This window comes from Orbicella faveolata, unplaced genomic scaffold (assembly GCF_042242905.1).
Source record: "Orbicella faveolata isolate gen_17 unplaced genomic scaffold, um_ofav_v1 contig_3, whole genome shotgun sequence".
Classification (NCBI taxonomy): Eukaryota; Metazoa; Cnidaria; class Anthozoa; order Scleractinia; family Merulinidae; genus Orbicella; species Orbicella faveolata.
In genome coordinates this window covers 22,427,851-22,451,277 of record NW_028301558.1, presented here as the reverse complement: position 1 = coordinate 22,451,277, position 23,427 = coordinate 22,427,851, and the positions used below count along the sequence as shown (strand labels likewise).

Genomic DNA, 23,427 nt, shown 5'->3' with positions numbered 1-23,427 from the left:
ACACTATGGAATGCATAGCAAGCGTTCCCTTACGAGGCGAATGTGGGCCGCGCAAAGGAGTTTTTCGTATTCGGGCCGCGCAAAAAATGGGAAGGAGCAAAAAGGTGGAAGGAGAGGGGTGGGGGAGGGGAGCAAAGTTCCCTTCGCTCGGCCTGAATGCGAAAAACTCCTTTGCATGGCCCATGTTCACCTCATATGGGAACGCTTGCTACGCAGGCTAGAGACACTACACAAAACTATGCAGGCTATTCTACCAGAGGGTATGTAAATTCCTGTCTTGACCCACAATGAAAACACTAAAGAGACCTGTTTCACACATTTTAATAAGGCCTTTTACAGTGGATTTCAATTCACTTTGACCGTGCAGGTTTGAAAACATCTTTGGAACTTGGGTACCATGTTCCTGAATTCATGGTTTTATTGTTATTGGAGCCAATCAAGTTATGAACTTTCAAATGAAAACTACGGGTTTGATCTCGAAGTTCGATTCCAAATTGCAAACTTCGCTTCTAAATAATTATTGTGAAAAGCAGGTATAGGGATGGCGTGCGCCGAAGGAGTTGGAAGTGATAACTTAAAAAGTTGGTTATCAACTTTCAAACATCAGCTAGATTCGTAAACATGTATTTACATATAAGAGACACTTGAAGCGAACCAATTCTGTACTCAGCTCAAAATTAAACTTATTAGAGAAGAAGAATTCAGCTTGATGTTTGTGGTTTAGGAGGGATCTTAGGTACAAGTTGTTGCTTTGTTTACGTATTTCATCAGCAAGTTCCTAATTAAAATTGTTGGGTTTGCACGTTCGGTCGCCAGTCTGTCTAGTGTGTGGATCTGATCACGCACGCAAATTAGGTTTCTCAGGCAATAAAATTCTCGTTGTTAGATTTTTCGACGAGTTTTACCCAATTGTTGGCACTGTTCTGTATTGTCAGTTGACTCTCTCGCTGTTACATTTAGTCGCTTGTAGGACTATCCGAAATCTTCCCGAAAGGCTCAAGTTATTGAAGATGTGGATGGACAATTTTCTCTCAGACACACCTTGTTACACGAAGTTCGCAATGTGGAATCAAACTTCGAAATCAAACTTGTAGTTTACATTTCAACGTTTGCAAGTCAATTGCCTCCAATAACAATAAAACTGCAAATTCAGGAACGTAGTTCCCAAGTTCTCAAGATGTTTCCAAACCCGCCTAGCCAAAGTGAGTTGAAATCCACTGTAATAATTGGTATTTCTACGAAATTTTACTGCTAACTGGAAAAGCTGATTCAAAAATAATACAAAATTTGTTTTTGAATTATTAATAACCTACCACATCAAATTAAGAGTGTCCATGTGTGTTTGTTTAATGTTTTCTTTTTTCTTTTTTACTGTCTTATATTCTGCTGCATTTTAACTTTAAGTGAGTTGTAGTTCATTCTAGCTAAACTAAACTGAAAAAAGGTCTATGCCATTTCCAATTCTTAGGTCATATATTAATTAATGTAGAAAAATGTCTGTCCTAATAAATATGTGTAACTAGAAATACCTTAAAATACAACTCAAAAAGCAAAAAGCATTGATTTCACTAAAATTAATAGGAAAAACTGCATGGTCCCCTTCAACAAGCCTGGCTGCGACTCTGTAATGTCCCACAGAATGAAGACAATGAAGCAACCTGCAATGTTTTAATTACTGTACCTACATTGAGAGACTAACTGGATCAATTTCAACTCATCTTAGCCAGGAACACAATGTGTAGAAAGGTGGTCGCACCTTTATCTAAATTCCTTTCTTTTCAGTCTCTAGAATTCTATAACAACATCACAATACTTGACCTACATTACTGAGTAGTAAGTATAACATATCCTTGATTCCCCAAAACATGTTTGTGTGACTCTTCCACCAGAATATCAATTCATGCTTCTAGCTTGCGTTTCTTGGATTGAAGATGAGTTTTGTCCACAATACTATCTTCCAACTTCTTATACCTGGCTGTTAGTGGATCATAGACTTGAGGAGCTTCACCACATGGGTCTGATACCAACACATAAGGAGGCGCTTCACTAACCGCATCCCAAAATGTCTTGCCATCAGCCCTCTCCAAACCATGTTTTGCCCGATAGGCACACCCTAAACAAGCTGAGTTTGCTGTGTCTTTAAGGACAAAAACTGGAGCATCAAATACATCGGCAATCACTCTCAGTATGGCAGGATTTGATGATGCACCACCAGTTGCAAATATGCGAGTTGAATAACCTGAAAATAAGGAGCTGCTAAGCTAAATTGAAAAATTGAAATAATGATCATTTGTTCAGTCGTTTACTGTGTGTGTTGATGGCCGAGGATAAAAATTAAATACAGTTCTAAGTGTTGAGACACTTTGCTGCACAATATCCCACTAAGAGTTTTATTTTCAACCCTATTTTTGGTGTGGTCAAACATGGTCTTCCATGTTTGCTATCAATTATTACATCAAGTCCTACACTCGGTGTCATAGGTAAGTGTTGTGAGAGTTCACACAACCTACCCTAGTGTCTGCAAAATGTTGTATCATTTGAATGAATGAGTTGCCAGTAATCGGATACCCGAGTTTGCGCAAAGAACTCTGGGATCATCAGGGGGCAAACATTGCAAGTCGCTAGAAGAAAATGTATGAGGAAATGTTGTTTCGACGCCAAAAAACATGGTTTTGGGGAGAGATCAACGCTTTTTCGCCATTGTTTTATTGCAAATGGATTTTGACAATGTTGGTACATGAAAAATGTAAGTTTTTGTTTGAAATAAGTGATAAAATTTACCGTTAAACTCCCTTTTGCTTGCGTGAGGTTTATTGTGAAATGTATTGAAGAGAATATTGAAAATTTCAATACACGCCTGATCTCGAGAGGCTACCCGGAGCAAATGGTAGAAAAGACCCTCCGAGAAGTTAAATATAAAGACAGAAAAGAAGCTCTAAAACAGAAATCGAAAATTGCAGAAGAACTATTACCTTTTGTGTCAGGCAATTTTACTCAGCACAAATGACTTTTAAATGCTAATACTCAGAGATATATTCAAGGAGCCACCCTTGATCTGTTATAGAAAAGGAAAATCATTAAAATACGTGCTTGTAAAAGCAAAACAAAGGCTTTGAGCAAGACAGTAGCCGCACAGCATGAGTGGCGCGGACTCGTTTGTCATTAAATCAACCCCAGACAGTACAATGATCGCCACCGGGCTTATTTCCAGTATTATTTGTATGACTGAGCTTTCAAATAAGCCAAAAGTAGCCTGTACACAACTTAAAAGGCTTTACTGGGTTATTTCCTCTCGATTTACACCTAATTAATTTTGTAATATTTTCAGACCATTACGCGATGTAAATTTCACAATAAACCTCACGCAAGCAACGGAGTTTATCAGTAGATGTTCTCATATATTTCACGGTCATTCAAACAAAAACTTACATATTCCACGTATCAACATTGCCCAAATCCATTCGCGATAAAAACGACGGCGAAAAAGCGTTGATCTGTCTCAAAAATCGTTTTCTTATACCTCGAAACAACTTTTCGCCATACATTTCCTTCTAGCGACTAGTAATGTTTGCCCCCTGACAATCCCAGAGTTCTTCGCACAAACACAGGTATCCGATTACTGGCAACTCATTCATTGAGTACCCTGTTTAGGCCAGGATGTCAATCTTCCCCTTTCAAAGATGTTGCAGTGAAAAGAGCAATACTAACTAAAAATTTTAAACGTTCTAATAGAATTGAAAAAAAAAAACTAAACCTTTTATTTCCTCTGAAATTCCTTCTTCCCACACTCTTCTCTTGTGCTAGCTTTTCAATCTCTTATAGTCTCTACACTGCTTATTAATAACTCCCTGCTTGCTTTCTCCCAGGCTCCCATCACCCACCTTCCCCCTCCCCACACATAAATATAGGAATCATTCTGGTATAGAAGATACATTTGAAAACTAGACTAGACAGCGGGGTGCTCATGTAATGGACAGTAAAAAATTGGAAAAAGCACATGAAAAATTGAGACAGGAAAATAAAACTTACACAGCTATTTTTTTCACTCTCATGTCACAGTTAAATACACCTGCTTACCTAATGTGTATCCCAGTGCTTCTGCATGAGCTCTCTTGGCCATGAATTGTCCTTCAAGAAGTGCTCTAACCTCCACATCCTTTGGAAATGATTCTACTTTTTCTCCTTTCTCATTAAACCGATGAATTCCAACAGCAAATGGTGTTATTTCTGTGGTTTCAAAATAGATGCCAATATTTCCATCATTACCGCGATTGGTGCTCTCCAGAGCCTTATTAAAGACCTCCCATGAGCCCTCAGCTGAGGAGTTCCTTATGGACTCCCTTGTAAGGGAACCATTTTTGAAACATAGGAGGGCCATGTATGCATTGTCTAGGATCAAAAGAAAGTAATAAATTTTAATATTAAATAAGTCATCACGATAGAAGGCAAAATAACACAGTAAATAAATGCCAATACCTTCTATTGGATTAACAAATATGTGTCCCTCTAGGGCAGGCTTGGGAGTTTTATAAGCCCACATAAGTGTGTCACTTGTACCAAGACTCAGGACAATATCCTTTTCTTCCACCCTCATGCCTGCCAAAGATGCTGGATTGTCACCAGTAAATGCTACAACCTTGCAGTCTGGATCAAATCCATATTGTTGTACCATGTATTGTGATATTGGGCCAATTATTTCATAAGCAGGAACTAGGTTCCCAAGCTTCTCTTTCAGGTTAGGGGCACATGCCTGGAAATAGAAAGCAAAATTCAAGTTAATTATTTTGTAATAAACTGGTTAGTCAAAAGCATTTAAGCTTTTCAAAGAAGACATCTGTGATGTATTGTTGCTAAGGGCTGTCAATTTTCGAGTAGAACATAACCAAATGGTTATCTGCTACATATTTATTCAGCTCACAGCTGCTGGTTAACCTATCTTCAGCTTCTGTAACTTGATTCTACTACTTTAGAAGTATTGCCATTCCGCCTGGACAAGATGATAGAGGGCCAATTTTTAAAAACTCCAAACAATAGAGTGTGTGCATTGCCACCAAATAAAAAATAAAATCAAAAACCATTCAGTGGATAAAGTCAAGAGGTTGTGATATTATAGACGATAAATAAAGATGACAGTTCTCCAAGTTTAAAGTGTGTGCATTGTCCCAAAGTTGAGATATTTGTCGAAATGTTCTGTGCAAAATTATGGAGCCTAGTATGGAGCTGCCATGTTAGAGGACCTCCTTAGTCCCTCATTAGGGTGGCTGGAAAGTAGTGTAAACATCTGGAACTTACTTTGGCTATCTAGAGGACTGATTATCTGAACTGAACCAAAAATCATTTACACAGTCAAGCATTTTTCCTAATACTTTAACTCCTAAAATGGCTAAAAATCACCAGATGAGTGTACATTTTTCAACAAATGGGATCTTAGCTTCATGTCATGCACCACCATAACTGCGAAATTCAAAATGCGCTGAAAGTTGTAAAGAGGTATAAATTTAGTACCTCTTATGCCTGATGAGGATAAAACCTTTAGTGGCTCTTTAGTTTTGGATTTGAGAATTCGATGACATCACGTGAACACACTCTATACTTAAAGCTTTTTTTTTACCACAGAATACCCACTGGACCACTGGCAAGTGTCAGGCAGTTCATATTGAAACACTGATAAGCCACAAGACCTAATGATTATACCAATGGTTTCATCAACCATCTTAGTGTTCATACTAAAGTCAAATCAGACATTTTTTGAATTCCCATAGTAATAACTGGACTGAATGGTTTAATTCAGAGAACACAAATAAATGGTGGTTGTTGTTGTTGTTGTTGAACACCAACCTTAAGGCACTCGTCTTCCCAGGTTTTGCTGTAAATATTCATTAGGTTCATCCCAGATCCATCACTGAAATCTATTGGTGCATAATCACCAATCAAAAGACTTGCCGCAAAACTGCTTACAAGGGAAATTCTTTCACAGTTGTTGTATGCCTCAGGCTTTGTCTGATATATTTTGGCAATCTGATTTCCTGTGAAGCGCTCATAAGCCCTGGATCCTGTGATGTCACTTAACCTTTGTGGACCACCTACTGCATCCTCTAAGTTATGGCAATGTGTTCCTGTACTTGAATCCATCCATATCGGAGAGTCACTGACAGCAAATGAATCCTGCATCAGATTTAGCACAATGCACTATTAGTATCCGTTTAGTCAATTACAAATCAGCAGTTAAGAAACATGTACAGGTATGCTGATCTTTTAGGCATATCATTCAATTATGTACAGTTCCAGAGGATAACCGTAGCCACCCTAAAAAGGTTACTGTGTAATTTCAGAAAATATCTACACCTCTCCCATGGAATGTATTTATTCTAAGACCACCCTGCCTTCTGGAAATTCCAATAAATCTTCATAAATTTCTTTAAATTTTTTGGTCTTACACAACCCTCCCACCCCCCAGGAAATTCCAGTCTCTTCTGTGGGGGAAGTATGGATGTTTTCTGGAACTGCACATTAGAATTGCTAAACTAAGATGGAGGGGGTCTCAAAAGCCAAACATAATTTTTTAGGGAATGTACAAACCAAAACTAGAATTTCCAAAGGGATGTAACTTTTCAGCTAGACTCCACAAATAATATAAAACTCGTAATTAGTAGAAAGACAGTGCAAGCCAGACATGTAAGAGTGTACTTGAATTTTATAAAATAAAACATAAATTAAAAACACCATTCAACCTCCATTAAATGGACAACTCCCATGAGTAGATAATTGGCCAGGGGATTATCCTAGCCATAAACAAATAGGCTATTTGACCCAGGGTGCATTCAGCGTGGATTACACCGAAGATTTTTGGCATAGCCTTTAAAATTTTGCAATGCACCAGCATGCAATTACAGTCTTTGGCATATCGTGGTGTGCACATATAATTTGCTAGCGCTGGCATGTCCACGCGCTTAACTATGCAAGGTAAATTGGAGTGGTAACTATGGCTTCTTAACTTCTCTTTATCCCCATATACTGGCCGATAATGGCCATCTTATTTGGTCTATCTGAGTCCAAATTTTTCCACCAGTGTTGGTTTGGCATTTTTAAAATACAAGTGGCATTCTTCAGCATGGAACTTTGGCCGCTTACCAGGTGCATGGCATGGAATTTAAACTTCCTTGGCATATCTTCCGCATGGAAGGCTTGTGGAATGCACCCTGGTAATTGATGAGCATCTATCCTATTTAATAATTTTAAGTGGACACTTCCTGATCCCAAAGGTATCTCCTTATAGGACTATCACGGAGGCTAGTCTTGACCATTAGCCTAAATATATCTGCCTGATCAGGAGATATGTCAGCCTGATCACGAGATACATTCACACTAAAATATACCAGAGTAACAGTTAGTGTAACGAGCTACCCAAACTTGCCACCCCACCCAAATTACCTTGAGTTGTTCATATAAAGATTTTCCACTTTGAAGGTTTTTCAAAGTTTCTCTAGCTCCATTTTTCCAATAAACACTGCCATGTTGTTGTCCTGTTCCAGACAGACATGCAATAGATTCAAATTCTAGCCCCTTTTCTTTCAGTCTTTGCAAAACGAGGTCAAATGCCTTTATCCACAGCACGGTTGGTGCAGTCACAGTTAGTTTATCTTCGTGTTGATGCACGCCACCTTGAGTTTTGAACTCCGGTAAGTCGCTATCAAAGTGCACGGAGGCCTCGGTCACAACATTCAGGCCTCTGTCGATAACTAAAGCCTTCAGTTGCTGCGTACTCGAGTCAAATCCCAGGAAAAGGGGAGCAGCCATCTTACACCCAGAGAACTCTTTAGCTCGGCTATTATCGGATATTTTCGGAAATTGTCGGTACAGGTTGTTAATAAGATTCCAGGGCATGCGCGTCACTCCTCACGACCGCGTGCTGCCATCTTGTCACAGTGAGTCGACAGCGTTCATTTAAACTTTCGCCTATTTCTGCGAAATCATAGCAATAAATTTGCAAAGAAACAACCGATGCCTACCAAATTGTTTGTAGGGAACATCTCAGACTCATGCAGCGAAGACGACCTCAAGGAAGCCTTCGAAAAATACGGTAATATTGTGGAGAGTTCGATAGTTCGAAATTATGCATTTGTGCACTTTGAGAAAAAAGAAGACGCCGACAAGGCGATCAAAGAGCTCCACGAAACCGAACTGAAAGGAAATGTGATAAGAGTATTACTCTCCACCACTCCACATAAGAAGGGAAGAGGTAGCGGCGAAGGACGGCCACCATACCCGAGGGACAGGGACAGACAAGGTTATTCGCGGGGTCCTCCTTCACGAGGATGGGGTTACCCACCGCCTGATCAGAGAAGCCGTTACCATCCATATTACGACCGCAGTGATTACTACAGAGGAGGATATCCTCCTCAGTACAGTCGAGGATCTGGAGGCCAGTATGGGTATTACAGTACTTACGACAGTGACTATTCTAGAGATTACCAGCGGAGTTACTCGTCTTACTATGGTGACAGATATGGCGGTGCTGTAACATACCCAGATACGTCGAAAAGGCAATCCTGGGACCACTAACTGTGCAACGTGACACGTTTTTAAGCTGACCAAGAGCAGACTTGTTTTGAAGGCGAGACATAAAAACTATTTTTTGAATTATGAGGTGTTTTCTTAATTTTGTTTACATACTTAAGAGCATGCTAATAGCGATGGAAATGTGGAACAAGTGGCATCTTCTCTATATTTAACTTTGTAGTTATGAAACCATGGAAACTGTAGATCCTGTTGACCATCTCCTGCAGTTCTACAGTTTATACATAGTGTCTTTAAAGCTGCCTTTGTTGCAACGACACTTTAGAGGATTTACTCTACCGGATCAGATCAGTTACTGCATTGGTGTCATATTTTAATTATGTCAACCATTTACACTAGCATTTGTGTTAAGAAATTAATAACCCTTGAGAAATTTTGTTACTTGATGTCTGGTTTGATCTATTACTGAAATGATTCAAAAATCTGGATAGGAATTAAAGTATTGATTGTTGAATACCTCTTTACAGAATCTTAGGTAAAGCGGTTGGGAGTTTAAATATTGTCACTAATATAAGTTCTCCAATGTAACTCAGGATACAGTCAGGATTTCTTTGTATAGATATGGCAAGCATGCTTTGTTTCTTTTTACCAGCATTAACAGAAAGTCTACTTTTATTTAGTAATAACCTATCTCAAATGCTTATTTACTTTGTAACATGTTGTAACTTGTGCATGATTGCAGTAATGCTGTTATTGATGCGATTCTATTTCACAGATTTACAGTCACCTTGTTCTTTTGCACAAGTTTGTTAAGACTTAAAAGTTGATTGATGGGGACAAGTTCTTTGTGATTTGATTCTGTTCCCACACGGAAAGTTGTATGAGATATAACATAAATTTGTTTTCATTGCAAATTCCCTGTGTGCTTCAAACTCTTCATTTCTAAGTACAGTAACTGTTACTAACATTTCATTTGTCATATCTTAACTTATCAATAAAATGTGCAAACACTGTGGCATAAAGCCTGGTTTTTGCTATGACTTCATACTTATTTCTCATTGAAATTCATCTTAGAAAACTTTTCTCTACAGTCGCAGCATGGTTCTTAGCTCACAACCAAAGTTGCAATCTCAGCAGAGCATAACCTTGTTTGATTATGCAGTACACATATGTGCAAATAAAAAAAATATTGTTATTGTATCAGTTAATCAGTATTATTGTAAAACTTGTCCATGTGAAACTACAAGGGGTACTAAGCTCAAGGGCCACACTAGGGGAAAATCAACCCCAAGTCTTGACAGTACAGATCAAGGCTAGTGAGGCTGCTACAGTGATGACTAAGGGCTGATATTGTCCTATTACAGCAGCTTAAGATTGAAAATTAAAAAGTTGTAGAAATTTTCATAGCCAAAACTATACTACTGACAAAGAGCATTCTGTTTGGCTTTACTTGCATAAAGCTACATAATTATACTTTAGGTTTATGATGCAAGTTTTTGCTTGAGAGTCAGAAACCTAGAATAGTTAGTTGAATTGAGGAGTAACGTAACACTTGTTAAAGCTGAATAAAGGTATTGTGGTTTCATAAGAGACTTTTGGGATCCATCCGCAGGCAAGTGAAACACTTGGCTACTGAAAATGATAAAAGTGACAAAGGGCTAAATATGCTTGCAATTGTAGCTACACTATAACCACTAACTCACTACAGCAGTTAATTTCCCTTGTTTTTAATTTGCCTTGTTATTGTTGTTGCTGTTGTTGGGTTTAAGTTGATGAATAGCTGTTTGTTAAAGCTGGTCCGTGAGCAGGTCTAATCTTTTTCTTAACCTGTGATTAGGTTGAGAATTTGAGCATGTTCGACATTGAAACAGTTCACTTTTATTGTGTTGTTCCAGAAAATATCCCCATCCCCCCAGAAATGCCAGGTTTTTGCCTTGGCTTCTTTAAAATTTTGACTTTTGAGCATGAGATCCCCCTCCAATTTCCACTAACCCTCGTCGGGGTGGGCATGGATATTTTTGTTGGGGTGGGTATGGATTATTTCTGGAAACACACATTTTACCCATTTACAGAGGCAAAATATCTGGAGTTGCTGAGTGGCCTTTGCTCGGTCGCTCGGCGTTTCGTGTTCTACCCCGTGGATTTTCGAGCAAAAGAGAGACTGCTCGAAGGGGCACAGCCCCAGTAGATCTAGGAAACATCCACTCAGGGGGAGTAGGCTTAGGTATTGTATCGATTTTACCCATAATGCGGTGCCCACCTGGAGAACAGGAAGTCCAAGATGGCGGATGACAAGGTGCCAGAAAGGTTTGAGTTGTTGGAGCAAACAATCGAGCAATTTGTAGAAACAACGCGACAAATAGGGATCATTGTGAGCGACTTTCAGCCTGGAAGCCAGGGAGTTCTTAATCAGAAAATGTAAGTGGCAAAATAGACAAAACTGAGCACGGAATTATATTGATGTACTTTATACTGTGAAGCAAAACGTGAAAGCCTATATAAAATCTGTGCTAGTTATGTCGTGGTAGTATAGGCCTTAAAAAGTCATTTTCAGTAGTTTTACTGTTGTTGATAGCTTATTCAAATGTAACACCGCACGGGCTATACTTGGCATGGTAGAACACATTATTTCGGGTACAATTTGGTATAAGCTTACTAAATAAGCACGATTAAATTTTTTGCAGTGGCTAACAAAATTTCACGAGCCCGTAGGGCGAGTACAATTTGTGGTCTTTGAAAAACTTACAAGTGCTTATTTATTCAAAATTGCACAAGGGTAATCACGTGGTTACTTGTTAATAATGCACTTAAAAATATACTAGAAGTCTTTCTAGACATTGGTTCCTTAGACAGGCTGCAGTCTGCTTGGTATTCCAAATATCTTCAAAAATTTCCAAAAATGTTTACAAAAATTTCATCAAAGTTTGAAAGTCTTCAGCAAGCTTCAGGTGAACTTCAGAAATCCTTGGAAAGGTTCAGGTCCAGGGTGTTCAAATCTTCAAAAATGATTGGCCAGGTGATATTCATTGCTCTTCAAAAGGGTTCGGGTAATCTTTGGAAGTACTCAGATAATGTCAAATTACCCTTGGTTATCTTCAGAAGGCTTTGGTTGAACTTTAACCACCCTCAAAATACCTTGGATAACTGTTGGCTGTCATATCAGATGTCTTCATATTAACCTCAGATATCTTTGTAGTAATTTGCTCTGTTGTTACAAATTTGCACAGGCCTATGTTTGAAATTTGCACTTGTGTTACTAGAAAACTGGACTACTTTTTATCCAGTGAGAATCAAGTAATTATAATTTCGGGTGTATTATTAATCATGAAACACAGCTAGATCTGTTACAAAAGTAGTGATTCAGGGCTATGCACAGCATCACTTTTATGCATTTCTCATGCGAAAAAAAAAACCACATCTTTGTGTTTCTCAGAAACTCAATGATAGACAACATGAGAGAAATTGAGAAGTGTAAAGCACATGTTCAAGATGTGGAGGTTCCCTTAGAAGTATTTGAGTAAGTAAATGAATATGAAATTTTGAGAAAATACCTGTAAAGGGTGTCACAATTTATTCTGAGGAAAAGAAGGGTAATTTTTGCCTGTAAGAGGTACTAGTGGATTCTTTGCGAGGCACACTCTAACTGAAAAGTACTGCAATGGTTTGTGAGTAACTTTGAAAGTATGTAATGGAACACTCTTTGCACCACAAGAACTTCATTTTCAACCTGTAATAGGTGTGTGGCAAATATCCTAGGCTTGTGAATGCCATTTGCAGTTGCAACCCAATCTCCCTGGGGTCTGCACACAGGTTGTGGAGACTGATGCCAACCTAAAAAAATCAAAATCCAGGTGATGGCCAATTTTACCAGCTTGACCATGAGAAAAAGTTGTTTAAAGTAGAGCTCCCCTGATTCAACCACCAAAATGCATGAAACTACTTGTAAAAACAAACGATAAAATCCAATGTTTCAGAGTAGTCATGACTCCATTATCAAGGCAAAATATATGTTAGATCATGGAGTCATGACTACTAGGAAACGTCAGATTTTATCGTCTGTTTTTACCGTTTTATGTTTTGAGAAATCTCTTTTAATACGAAACTACATGTATCAAAAAGTTGCCCAGAAAAATTGTATTTGGGTGATCTGTATGGGAGACTAGGAGAATGTTGCTTCTCCCTTGTTAAGAAAGCTTGGTCAGCCATTCTCTATAGAAATATTTTGTTAGACTTACAGGTGTGTATCAATAGATCTGGCTGAGATTGGTGCTGCAGAGTAAAGTTTGCTACTTTTGAAGTTCTGTTTCCCCATATTGTGTTAACATAATGGTTTTTTGTATACAGGTACATAGATCAGGGAAGAAACCCTCAGTTATATACAAAAGACTGTATTGAGAAGGCACTTGAAAAAAATCAGCAAGTAAATGGAAAAATAGATGCTTACAAGGTAAGGTACACAAAGTAAACACAAGATTCTGTAGTAAAGTAGTGAAGTCCGAGTTCCCTGTTATAAGACCAAGCAAATTTATGGCTCAAACAGAAAAATAAGCAGAAATATCTGGTTTACTGATTGCTTACTGATTGCTTTGCAGCTTAACTATTCTGTTAACAACCTTTTTTACTTTTTTTATTCAAGTTCGCCTGACTAAAATACTTAGATACATAATTTTTTTATTAGGCAGGGAGACCACAAAATATAAGTAATGGTGTTGTTAATGGTACTGGAATTAATTGTGTTATCTTTACACAAGCAATATTTGAATGTTTTTTCTTTCACTTTGCAGAATTTCAAGTCACTCTTGGTGGAAGAACTGTCAAAACATTTTCCCAAGGAAATCGACGAATATCAGAAGATCAAAGAAAGGCAGTTAAAGACGTAATAGAAAATAAGATTTTATTTTTGTCAGAAAGTAGTTGTAGTTTGTAAATATGTAAATAAAAGGCCTATGAATCAGAGATCAGCTTTTATTGGTATTTGGAGTTTATCAAACTCCTTTGATAAAACTGTGTACTTTCTAGTAACACTGAGGGTGATGTATGGTTTATTACTAAGGGGGTAATTAATTTTTAATCCTTAACAATAATATTTTGCCCAGCACCTTTTGATATAACCCAACTGAAGGATAGAGGTTTTTGACAGAAAGCTCAAAGTAGAAAAAAGTGACCAGGATATACAGATTTGGTTTTCGTTCCAGAATTTCTGCTAGTTCACATTACGGAAATTCAACATTTTTCAGATTTTCCGGAACCTTTCCCAGGAAATTTGCCCCGTTTTGAAAGTTCGGAATTTTTAGTGCAATGAAAAGCGCCCTCTTATTTTGGAGACATCGAAAAAGATGTACTTTCAGAAGTCAGCACCAGCGAAAATTGATGGAAACTGACTTGTTTCCCAGTTTACCATTTGAAAACTGTGTTTGCTAAACAGCCAAACCAAGGTGGCCATTTCGATGAACTCCATCCACTTGTTGTAAAGCGCTGATGATCTTTTTGTTGCAAATAGCGCCATATAAGAAATACATGATTAACGAATCATTATGAGAACTAATTTTGTAGTGGTACTTGTGATACATTGTCAATTAAAACAGAAGTAAGAGGAAATCAGGGAAACAGAAACTATTTCCAAAGACATTTGAAATGTCACGCAGGCAGTACACCGACTTTCCCTCCGGAATAGTCAAAATGATGAACTCGACTGATACGACCAGTCTGTCTGGCTCCAGCTGCAAAACTCGATAGACGTATTCTCAAAAAGGATTCAATCGTAAGAAATACTGTGAATGCTTTGTTTGTTTTTAACTGCATTACGTAACGTATACACCATGCGTGATGGCTCGTGATAAACTGGAATAAAGCCGTTTGCCGCATTCGAAATGGGAAAAAACGTTCGAGTTTTCCTTTTTACATTCCTCATTGATTTCAGGGTTTTTAGAAACCTCACTTGTGTCGGACTTACCTTGTACACTGACAAAGATAACGTTTTGTTTGCAGTGCAAGCTTTCATGCTGGATTTTCGAAGTCAGTCATTGCACAAAAATGTTAACGAAACATTTCGAGATACACAGCATTCTTTATACAAACAACTTTATTTGACAATGTAGATTTTCAGAAATTGGCAAGACTAAGTCCTGATGTGGACCTGCCCAACTACAACTACTTTACTAATATTAGATGCCTAAGAATAGAGAGCTTGTAATCTACATTTGTACAAGGACGTGCCTATACATTAAGATCTCGTAGATTACTTCTAGTGATTAAGTGATTAAATGTTAAAATGAATAAATGCTAAGTAAATAAGTACATCACAAACTAGTAAATAGAATAATTTTTTCAAAATATATAAAGACTTTACACTTTGTAGTTACAGTACAGGAACATCGAATTTAAAAGATGCCTATTTGCTTGAGCCTGTTCTTAAATGACATGATCCGGTAGAAGGTTGCATGTTTAAGCAGCCCCGTGCTTGAAAGTAGACCTTCCAGCTTCAGATCGTGGTCTAGAAATCTCTTATTTCAGAGCGTTCATGAAGCTATAACTTGCTTCGGTCTTTGTTGTCTTTGTTCTATCTTAGCATAGCATTTTCAGGTACACGTCGTACACGTCGTACACGGTATGAATTTTAATGTGATATATAATGAAGTGTCAAAGGCCACACCTATCATTTTAGCGTCAGAGGCAATTTGTCACCTAGCACCAAATGATGAGAATGTAGGGACTCGGGAATTTGGACTGTGTATTTAAAATTTATAAATTCTTTTTTTTTTTTTTTTTTTTTTTTTTTTTTTTTGCTATCAATAATTTCCGCCACTGTGGCGAAAGCTACGGGAATTTGTCCTGTTGTCTCCAAGTTTCAGAATACAGTCAGCAGTGGTCTCAAAGACTAAGACCTAAAGACCCAAGACCTAAGACCCCCTCTGAGTCAAAAACTAAGAAGTAAGAACCCCTCCGAATCTCAGCTCAAAAACTAAGACTTAAGACCCTCTCCGAATCTCAAAAAGTAAAACCTAAGACTCCCTCTGATTCTAAAAAACCGTACTAAGACCTGAGTTTGCTTTTACAACTTAAATCAACAATATGTGTACTTTTTGTAGCCCAAAATCGTTAGCAGAACAATGGCTGTGCACGTGCGTTATTAATCTTTGTACATTTCTTAGCCGTCATCTGCAAAACTACGACTGGAAATGATTAAGTTTTGCGTATTTTGGAGAACGCGAACGCGTAGGCTAATTTTTCTTTTTTTCATTGGGAATTGAACGCTGGCGTTACATATTTAGCTTGAGCAAGTTCTGAGACCGATAGACGCACTGAACAGATCCAGACAACTGCGAAATTCCAAGGTAAATTCGCCGTCTTTCGAGACATGTGACGTCATCATTTTACCAATTCTACTAAAAATTTAGTTTCATCAAATGTAAGCCTCCCCTAATAACTTCGCGTTTTTACAACGTTTAAGCTCGACAGCGTTCTTCATTTTGTGACAGAGCGCGTTTGAATTTCCATATGCTGTGCGTGACATCTATCATATCCCAGATTCTTGGTTACGCTATTTTTGATGGCGTGACTGCCTTATTGACCGTAAAGGCCTGGGAGAAATCCATACTTGTTCTGAATCGTCTCCTGGCGAAGATGGATCCTTCTGCCACAGAAAAAGAAGATTCATATCTCACTGCAATGGACGCATATGGAGAGAAAGCACCAATAATGAAAACGATGACAGACTTTGTGCAAGAAGTCGCTACTCACGTGATGGCCAATATCACAAAAGATGGCATCCCTGTGTTTCGTGTTCTTGGAGTTGGCAGCGGGCAAGGACAAAGTGACCTCAGAATTCCAACTGGTATTGCAACAGCGATGGGATCATCCCAGACAAAGAGACCAACCATTCATTCTGTTATCATTGAACCAAACGATACAATGATGGCAGAGTTTCAGACATCTGTGTCATCTTCACCACAGCCTCTCACAAGTTTGGCCGATGCGTCGTTCGAATGGCACTTAATGAGCTTCGAGAAGTTCACCGAGTCTTTTTCCCAAATCGGGAGTTTCCACATGGTTCATTTTGTTGCATCTCTGTACTACATGGATGTCGAAACATCTCTTAAAATCAGTTATCAATGGCTTGCTCGCGGTGGAGCAATGTTTTGTACAGTCGGACCAGAAGAGACGTTTTTCCCAAAACTATCAAGAAAGCTGCACGGAAAAGTAGATTTGGGCTCCATTCACAAATTTTACACTGAAGTAGATCTTGTTAATATTGCCGTGAGGAATAACTGGAAGTATGAGGAACTGTGGAGAACGAACTACAGTGTAGACACAAGCAGCTGTTTTGATGAGTCATCAGAAGAAGGCAGCCTTCTACTCGACTTCTTGACCCATAAGCAAGATTTTCGAGCCACTGCCGATGAAGCCTTTTACAACGAGGTCGTGGATTTTTTGAATGAACAATCTATCAGCGATGATAATGGGAGAAAATTAATTAAGCCAGAAATTACTGCAGTTGTAATTTACAAATAATCATGCTACTGGTCTGCTATTATATGAGAACCAAACAATGTTTATTTTGGCATTTTATTTATTTGTTAAATGGTCGGCAGAGCAGCTCCTTTAATGACTCTGAACTTGAAACAATCTCCAACAAGTTTGAGTCGATTCAGGAATTAATACAGTTGAACCTCAGGTCGCAACCACCTCTCATTAGTGACCACTTTTAGAGCTAAAAGTCTGAATTTTCTTTTGTTTTTAACCTCTCATAAGTGACCATTTGACAGATAATCACATCTATGATGAAATTCTCAATTGTGATTGGTTCTGCGCACGCCTATTTGTCATGTAATTGGCATGTGATCACGTGGGTGTCCAATTACAGGTGTTTTTGCTCAAAAGAAGTTCTCAAAAGACATTACTTTTTAATTCTGAAATCTGTTGCAGACCGCTCAACCTCAAAACACTGAAAATCTGGAGACTGATGTAAAAAAATCTGATTAATTTGATTGACCGGCAGACAAAACCAAGTAAACACAGGTTGTAATTAAGAGAAAGTGTCTTTTTCCTGCTTAAAACACTTGAAGCGTGTGAACCTTAACAACACAGCATCATTATCAGCAATTTTTGTCATTTTGAAAACATGATCAAAATGCCAGAGACTGGTAATGATGACCTAATTTGGAACAGGTCTTCTATATATGGTCATGGACTGTGTTTCCAGCAAACAGATGGATGAAGAACTGAACAGGTTTGTTAAGTTTAACTATGGACTTGCAGAGAATTGGTGCCAGAAACTCACCTAAGCAAGCCAAAAATGAAATTATACACACGTTATCCTTTCAGCTTGTGCCTCTATTTATCGCGAGATTTGTCTGTCTTGTCGTGAGACCATGAGATTGAAATGAAAACCGCAAGTCTCACAACAAAATCGTGGGACTTGAAAGGTGTGTTGTTGTAGATATGATTAATAAATAAAATTGAACCTCATGTCGTACAATTCAAGGCATAGTCATGCACACAATTTCAACTCAGCCTTGCACTCATCAGATTTTGAAATTACTTGCCCGATTAGTCCACTGACAGTCCAATTACTATTACAAAAAGTGCAAAAATTGGATGTTAAAATGTTATAACATTACATTCCTGGATAGTTCAAGAGACGTAAATTTATCTATGCAAGGTACCAGATTTTTTCTCAAAATTGACTTTTCACATGAATAAAACATTTAAAACATGGTGTAAGTCTTTGCAGTAACCTTATGCTAATGAGGCAAAATTTTGACCCAATATTGTCTAAGCCCTCGTAAGCAACCACCTCCCGTGCGCAACCACCAAGGATTGACATTTTGGGTGGTCGCTAACGGGAGGTTCCACTGTAGCATAAAATATGTTTCAAAACTTAAGTTAAAGCAAAAAAGATAGAGGCAACAACTTAGGATTCCAAAAGTTCTGTTATAGGCAAAAAGGCATGCAAGAATTAACAGAATTTTTTTAAAACTTTGCTAAGTTGTATTTTATGTGCTTATCACAATCGTATTTCACTGAGCCATTTTCTGAATCATAAGCATTTCAAGCAAAAATTAAGGGTGTTTTTAAAAGGTTGTATTGTTGCTATGGTAACACATGCCATGATGATGACCACAACTTGTTCAACAATGATTGGATGTTCATGCGATACTTTTATTGTAGCATCGCTTGATATGGTGTGGCAAAGTTGATCCATCAAAGTACATGTATAACTGCAGAAAATGCTGGACACTGTTGTTAGGCCACCTTCAAGATGAACCTCTTTGGGTCATTAAGTTTCATCACAAAAAACAGCAAAAATAAGACAAAATAAATGCAATTTTAAAATGGTGTTTATTCCCCTTGAACAATCCAGTTCACCTACGGACTGCAAAATTATTTATTTAACCAGTATCCATTTCGAAGTAAGAAATATTAAATAACTGCTCATAGAAGATATCGCAAGGAAATTACTTCAGTTTCCTTACAAACTTGTACAAAACAATATTTCAAGTTCATGAGTGGTGGAATCTTGCTCTCAGTCTCACGTTCATCTTGTTTGAATCAAATAAAGAATGAATCCTGGCTGATTACACCAGAAATATACTGCATTGTGGAATGTGAATGGTAAATAATGTTGTCTTTCACAGCATTTGTTTTAGGGTAACTGCCCTGAACTCAAAGTTGGTTATTTTTACCAACTTTTCCTTGGTTACACATGCCAGAGTATCAATATTATTTTATTAGAGTCTCCTTGGAGACAATTTGACAGTTCCCTTTGATGCAAGTCTTTGGAAGCATACAGTACATGACTTCCACGGCCACTTTTCTTGCACCAGTTCACACCTTGGATGCTCTTGATCATTTATAGTGTACTTCAATCCACATTCTCTCTCGAGCAACCTCTTGGCTTATTTAAAAACAATGAATAATTTAAAATTACGATGAAGCACAAGATCAGCTGGAGGGTGATTTTGATGATGATCCTTCACAGAATGCCTGTGGAAATATGGTAGCATGCTCAAGTCCATGCTTAGCTTGTTCAAGTTCTGTGTTTAACCTGCTTGTTGCTTGCTCAAATTCAGAATTGAGCCGACTTGTTGCTTGTTCAATATTGGTAGCCAAGTCTTGCACCTCTTTGTTAATTTTAGTAATAACCATCTCCATAGCTTGTCTTCCCTGAAATGAAAGTAAAGTTCCATTATCACTCAGGTCATTTATATTCACTGAAATGCTATTCTTTTGTTGCAGAATAATGCAATTCATAATGAAAACCCTGGTAAAAGTGATCAGTGGTAAATACTGTCCTGTCCTGTGCCAGATTCTTGTCGAAGAAAAACATGGAAATGTGTTGGAATATTCAAAGAGAATTGTGCGGATGAAAAGAATAGTTGAACCTTACCTTTGAAGCATTGTTGACCATTGTGTTCTTGATGAGGCTTTCACAATAGTCTTTGAAGCTGATTCCAAAAACTTTGATAACTGTATCTTGATCAAGTCTGGTCCTAAAATGAATAGCATCCACCGTAAAATAAACCAATACTGAATCCTGCATGGAATTCACTTTCTTCATCACAGAAAAATATTGTTGAGATTACAGTGACCTAAAATGGTTCTTCCACCAGCCTTCAGTGGTATTAAATCAGGGCTGTAGGTTTGTTTAAAGGGGAAGAATGTTTCTTTCTGACTTTATTAGTGTGCATGCAGCAAAGAGTTCCCCTATCTCATTAGAAAAACAATCAATACCAACTCACTTGTCAATGTCCTGGTGTTGAGAGTAAGTCATTGTCTCATCTACATCCACCCAGCCTGACAGCGTTACATTCCGACTTTGCATTGTCATAGTCTTTTTCACTGGATCAACAACAGAATGTTCATAGGCATATCCAAGGTTACTGACTCCAATCATGTTACAGACCCACGAGGGTAAAAACCCCTCAGAGCCCACGAGTCGCGTTGTATGTAATCTTCCTTGTTCATCCACATGTCTATCCAAAACATCCATTGTCTTTACATTTGGATTAAGGTCATTTGGATATTTACGCCACACTGCTTGTGTAACTCGCTCCCAGCAGTGACTGAAAGAGAACAACGATAATAAGTATGTAGAACTTTTACCTTACAGAAACACAAGATGGGTAAATTCACCATATTATTTTTGCTTTAGTTACTACTGTGCAATAGTCAGGGGTTTAACAGATCTAACTGTTCTATGGATCAAATGTTGCCTCAGGGCTCGAGACTAACTTTTCAGCTTGCTAGCCCAGTGGCTAGTGACAGGTTTGATTCACTGGCCAAAACAAATTTTTCACTAGCCAGATGCAGACACTTGCAAACATAGGCATCGATGTTATAATTATAGGCGTCACTCAACAACGAAACCTGAAGTTTTTGCTTCCCTAACAGATTCCCACAGAACTTCCCAACTCGCTGCCAAAAAAACATTCCTTTCTTTCAAAATGCCTCATGAACATTCTCATGAACACAACAATTCGTTCCATCTCAACTTTATTTACAAGTTGCAAACATAAGCATCAATATTACATAGGCATCATTCAAATTTTCAAACTGCGAATTTTTTAATTTTTTGAAAGCGTACATGACCTTTAGATGCTGCACACATGAAACATGATCCCTAGAGTTCTGCATGATTTCACGCATGACTTATCATTAGCGACAAGCAGTCATTTGTCTTTGTCGCTTTTTACTAAGGGAAAAAACAAACAAAAAAGTCAATCATTCTTTCACATTTTAGTAATTTAAAGTTCTTGTTTGGGCCAATAAATTATATATGATATTTATTACAGCCGATGTTTTAAATTCTGCACGTTTTGATTCAATCTCGTTTCATGAAAAATTGGAAATTAACTTTTAATTGGTTTCCTCTGGACCTCCAGTGCTCTCAAATTTTCATTTTCACAAGCCAAAATGGCTAGAGAAGCACAAAAACCACTAGCCAAAATGGAATTTTTACTAGTCTGTGGCTAGTTGGCTACCGTTAGTCTTGAGCCCTGTTGCCTTGTGCTTAGTCAAGAACTCTTGATTGATTTAGAAAGGTCTCAGTGGATGATAACTTCAGCATCTATGTAACATTGTTAGCTTGACTGAGGTAAACCTCACATCCTAACAAAATCACACAGTATGATGCCAGCACGATGATTTAAGAATAGTTTGATTTGGATTTTTCTTTGCCTAAGACTATGGTAATAAATCTGAAACCAAGGAAACACGAATCAAACTAATTTGCAATCATTCTGACCTAAAATTCAATTAAGGACATTCCCCAATATTGCATTGCACATCCCTACTGCGCATAATTTCACGCATGATTAGCGCGCGCGCATTCCAAAATGGCTGCTTTTTCTTTGCGGCTGGACCTCGCCATAGAAGTAAATCGTCATTTTCTCAAAAACAAGTACGGTGACCTATCATTTTCTTCTGTTGCGTTGAATTGAGTAATAAATTTCTCCTTGTAAATAAATATGGGCCAATTCTCAGTGTTGAGCGAAAAACAATCACCGGAAATGTGAATTTAGCAAGCAATTGTGACTACAATCATGGTGCTAATATAAGGATTTATTGGATATAAACAAGGTGCTGATTCTCCGAAACAAACATGGGGACCCCTTATTTTTATTTCCAAATTTAAGTTCTTACAATATAAACAATCAATTGGCAAAGTTTGACAAAAATCTCAGTGCAGGTTCTATTTCAGTGGAATGACCTTAATATTACAGTATGTGCAAGGTCTAATATCATGTCGAAAGCAAATGCAAACATACATCTTTCTGAATCACTCATTACTTTCCCTAGGATCAATAATGTACCACTCCATAAACCCAAATTTAAACCCCATCTTAAGCTGAACATGACAGCTGCAAAGTTGTTATTTGGCTCTCTGCGTAACATGGTCGGTAATGTTACAACAGTTCTCAGAAAACCACCCAGAACCATTTACCATGAGATATTTTAAAAACTATGTTACCTGTCTTGATGATAAACTATGCTTTAGGAGTCCCAAAACCTTAACCATTTTGGATGATGCAATATACTACATGTACCATAGGAAACAAAAAATTAAGTAACTCTTTGTTTGACAGGCCTAGATATTTGGGGAAATACTGCTTACTACTTAAAATTGGAAAAGAGAGTTGACTGGGAGAAACATGGCAAGCTATTATACAGAGCAAGTTACACGGTGCTTTATTACGTAACAAAGGCCGCGCGCTATGGGAGTGTTGGGTTTAATGGTGAAATGTTGCTGTCAGAGTCATGCTATTCTCTCTTGCTCAGTGAGAAGATAAAATAACAACTCCTGGATTATATGACAAGGTATATCTAGCTTTGGTACACTGCCAGTGCTGTCACTCTGTGTACTTTATTCCCCAAAGGTTAGCTTGACTGCTAGCTCACTAAGCTTAATATATTCGCGCTCTTTCGAAGTTGTGGAAATGAAAGTGTGATACCTAGATTCCCATCGCCCAATTATTTCATCTAACAAAGATTAAACAGAGAATTGTATCGAGGGAGATCCCCGTTTAAGTTTCCACACAATCTATCAATGAATGCACTCAATTCAATCGAGGTTTCGGCGGCACCATGACACGTGAATATTTTCAGCACGTGAGAACAAACCTGCCAAAAGTTTTAACTCAACCTCAGTTTTATTTAAGCCAAAAAACAAAATTGAAAATACTGCAAAACTTACTTGAAAACATGCTCTGAGGACCAAAATTTCATAATTCGGGCGAAGTTCCCTTTCCGCTGACACAACCAACGTAGAATTACGAAGATGTCTACACTCAACACCCTCGGTTCACCGTCGCAACTTCAAAATTTACGATCAAGTGCAAAGTCCGATCTTACGCAATTGTCAAATTTGATTGGTTGAGGAGTTTCTAATTATGTAATTACGATATGAAT

The 23,427-nt window shown here is 38.0% G+C and overlaps 5 protein-coding genes across 5 annotated transcripts; 3 read left to right on the top strand and 2 right to left on the bottom strand.

The window, feature by feature from the left end:
* Positions 1 to 305: 305 nt before the first annotated feature.
* Positions 306 to 7,844, bottom strand: LOC110068283 (xylulose kinase-like). The gene is made up of 5 exons (XM_020775663.2): positions 7,432 to 7,844; positions 5,839 to 6,165; positions 4,477 to 4,750; positions 4,078 to 4,389; positions 306 to 2,239 (listed from the first exon to the last, which is right to left on the bottom strand). Exons 1-5 carry the CDS (start codon positions 7,795 to 7,797, stop codon positions 1,899 to 1,901), a joined length of 1,620 nt encoding a protein of 539 aa, XP_020631322.2. The 5' UTR covers positions 7,798 to 7,844; the 3' UTR covers positions 306 to 1,898.
* Positions 7,845 to 7,871: 27 nt separating this feature from the next.
* Positions 7,872 to 10,105, top strand: LOC110068284 (RNA binding motif protein, X-linked-like-1). The gene has a single exon (XM_020775664.2). The coding sequence runs from the start codon at positions 8,002 to 8,004 to the stop codon at positions 8,560 to 8,562; it is 561 nt and encodes a 186-aa protein (XP_020631323.1). The 5' UTR covers positions 7,872 to 8,001; the 3' UTR covers positions 8,563 to 10,105.
* Positions 10,106 to 10,748: 643 nt separating this feature from the next.
* Positions 10,749 to 13,473, top strand: LOC110068285 (mediator of RNA polymerase II transcription subunit 10-like). Its single transcript, XM_089297447.1, has 4 exons — positions 10,749 to 10,935; positions 11,951 to 12,034; positions 12,862 to 12,964; positions 13,302 to 13,473. The coding sequence occupies exons 1-4, from the start codon at positions 10,799 to 10,801 to the stop codon at positions 13,395 to 13,397; spliced, it is 420 nt and encodes a 139-aa protein (XP_089153573.1). The 5' UTR covers positions 10,749 to 10,798; the 3' UTR covers positions 13,398 to 13,473.
* A 2,541-nt stretch (positions 13,474 to 16,014) lies between these two features.
* LOC110068302 (histamine N-methyltransferase-like) lies at positions 16,015 to 19,106 on the top strand. The gene has a single exon (XM_020775682.2). The coding sequence runs from the start codon at positions 16,015 to 16,017 to the stop codon at positions 17,026 to 17,028; it is 1,014 nt and encodes a 337-aa protein (XP_020631341.2). The 3' UTR covers positions 17,029 to 19,106.
* Positions 18,840 to 23,356, bottom strand: LOC110068272 (PRELI domain containing protein 3B-like). The gene is made up of 4 exons (XM_089297446.1): positions 23,213 to 23,356; positions 20,259 to 20,582; positions 19,907 to 20,009; positions 18,840 to 19,683 (listed from the first exon to the last, which is right to left on the bottom strand). The coding sequence occupies exons 1-4, from the start codon at positions 23,242 to 23,244 to the stop codon at positions 19,462 to 19,464; spliced, it is 681 nt and encodes a 226-aa protein (XP_089153572.1). The 5' UTR covers positions 23,245 to 23,356; the 3' UTR covers positions 18,840 to 19,461.
* Positions 23,357 to 23,427: the final 71 nt, after the last annotated feature.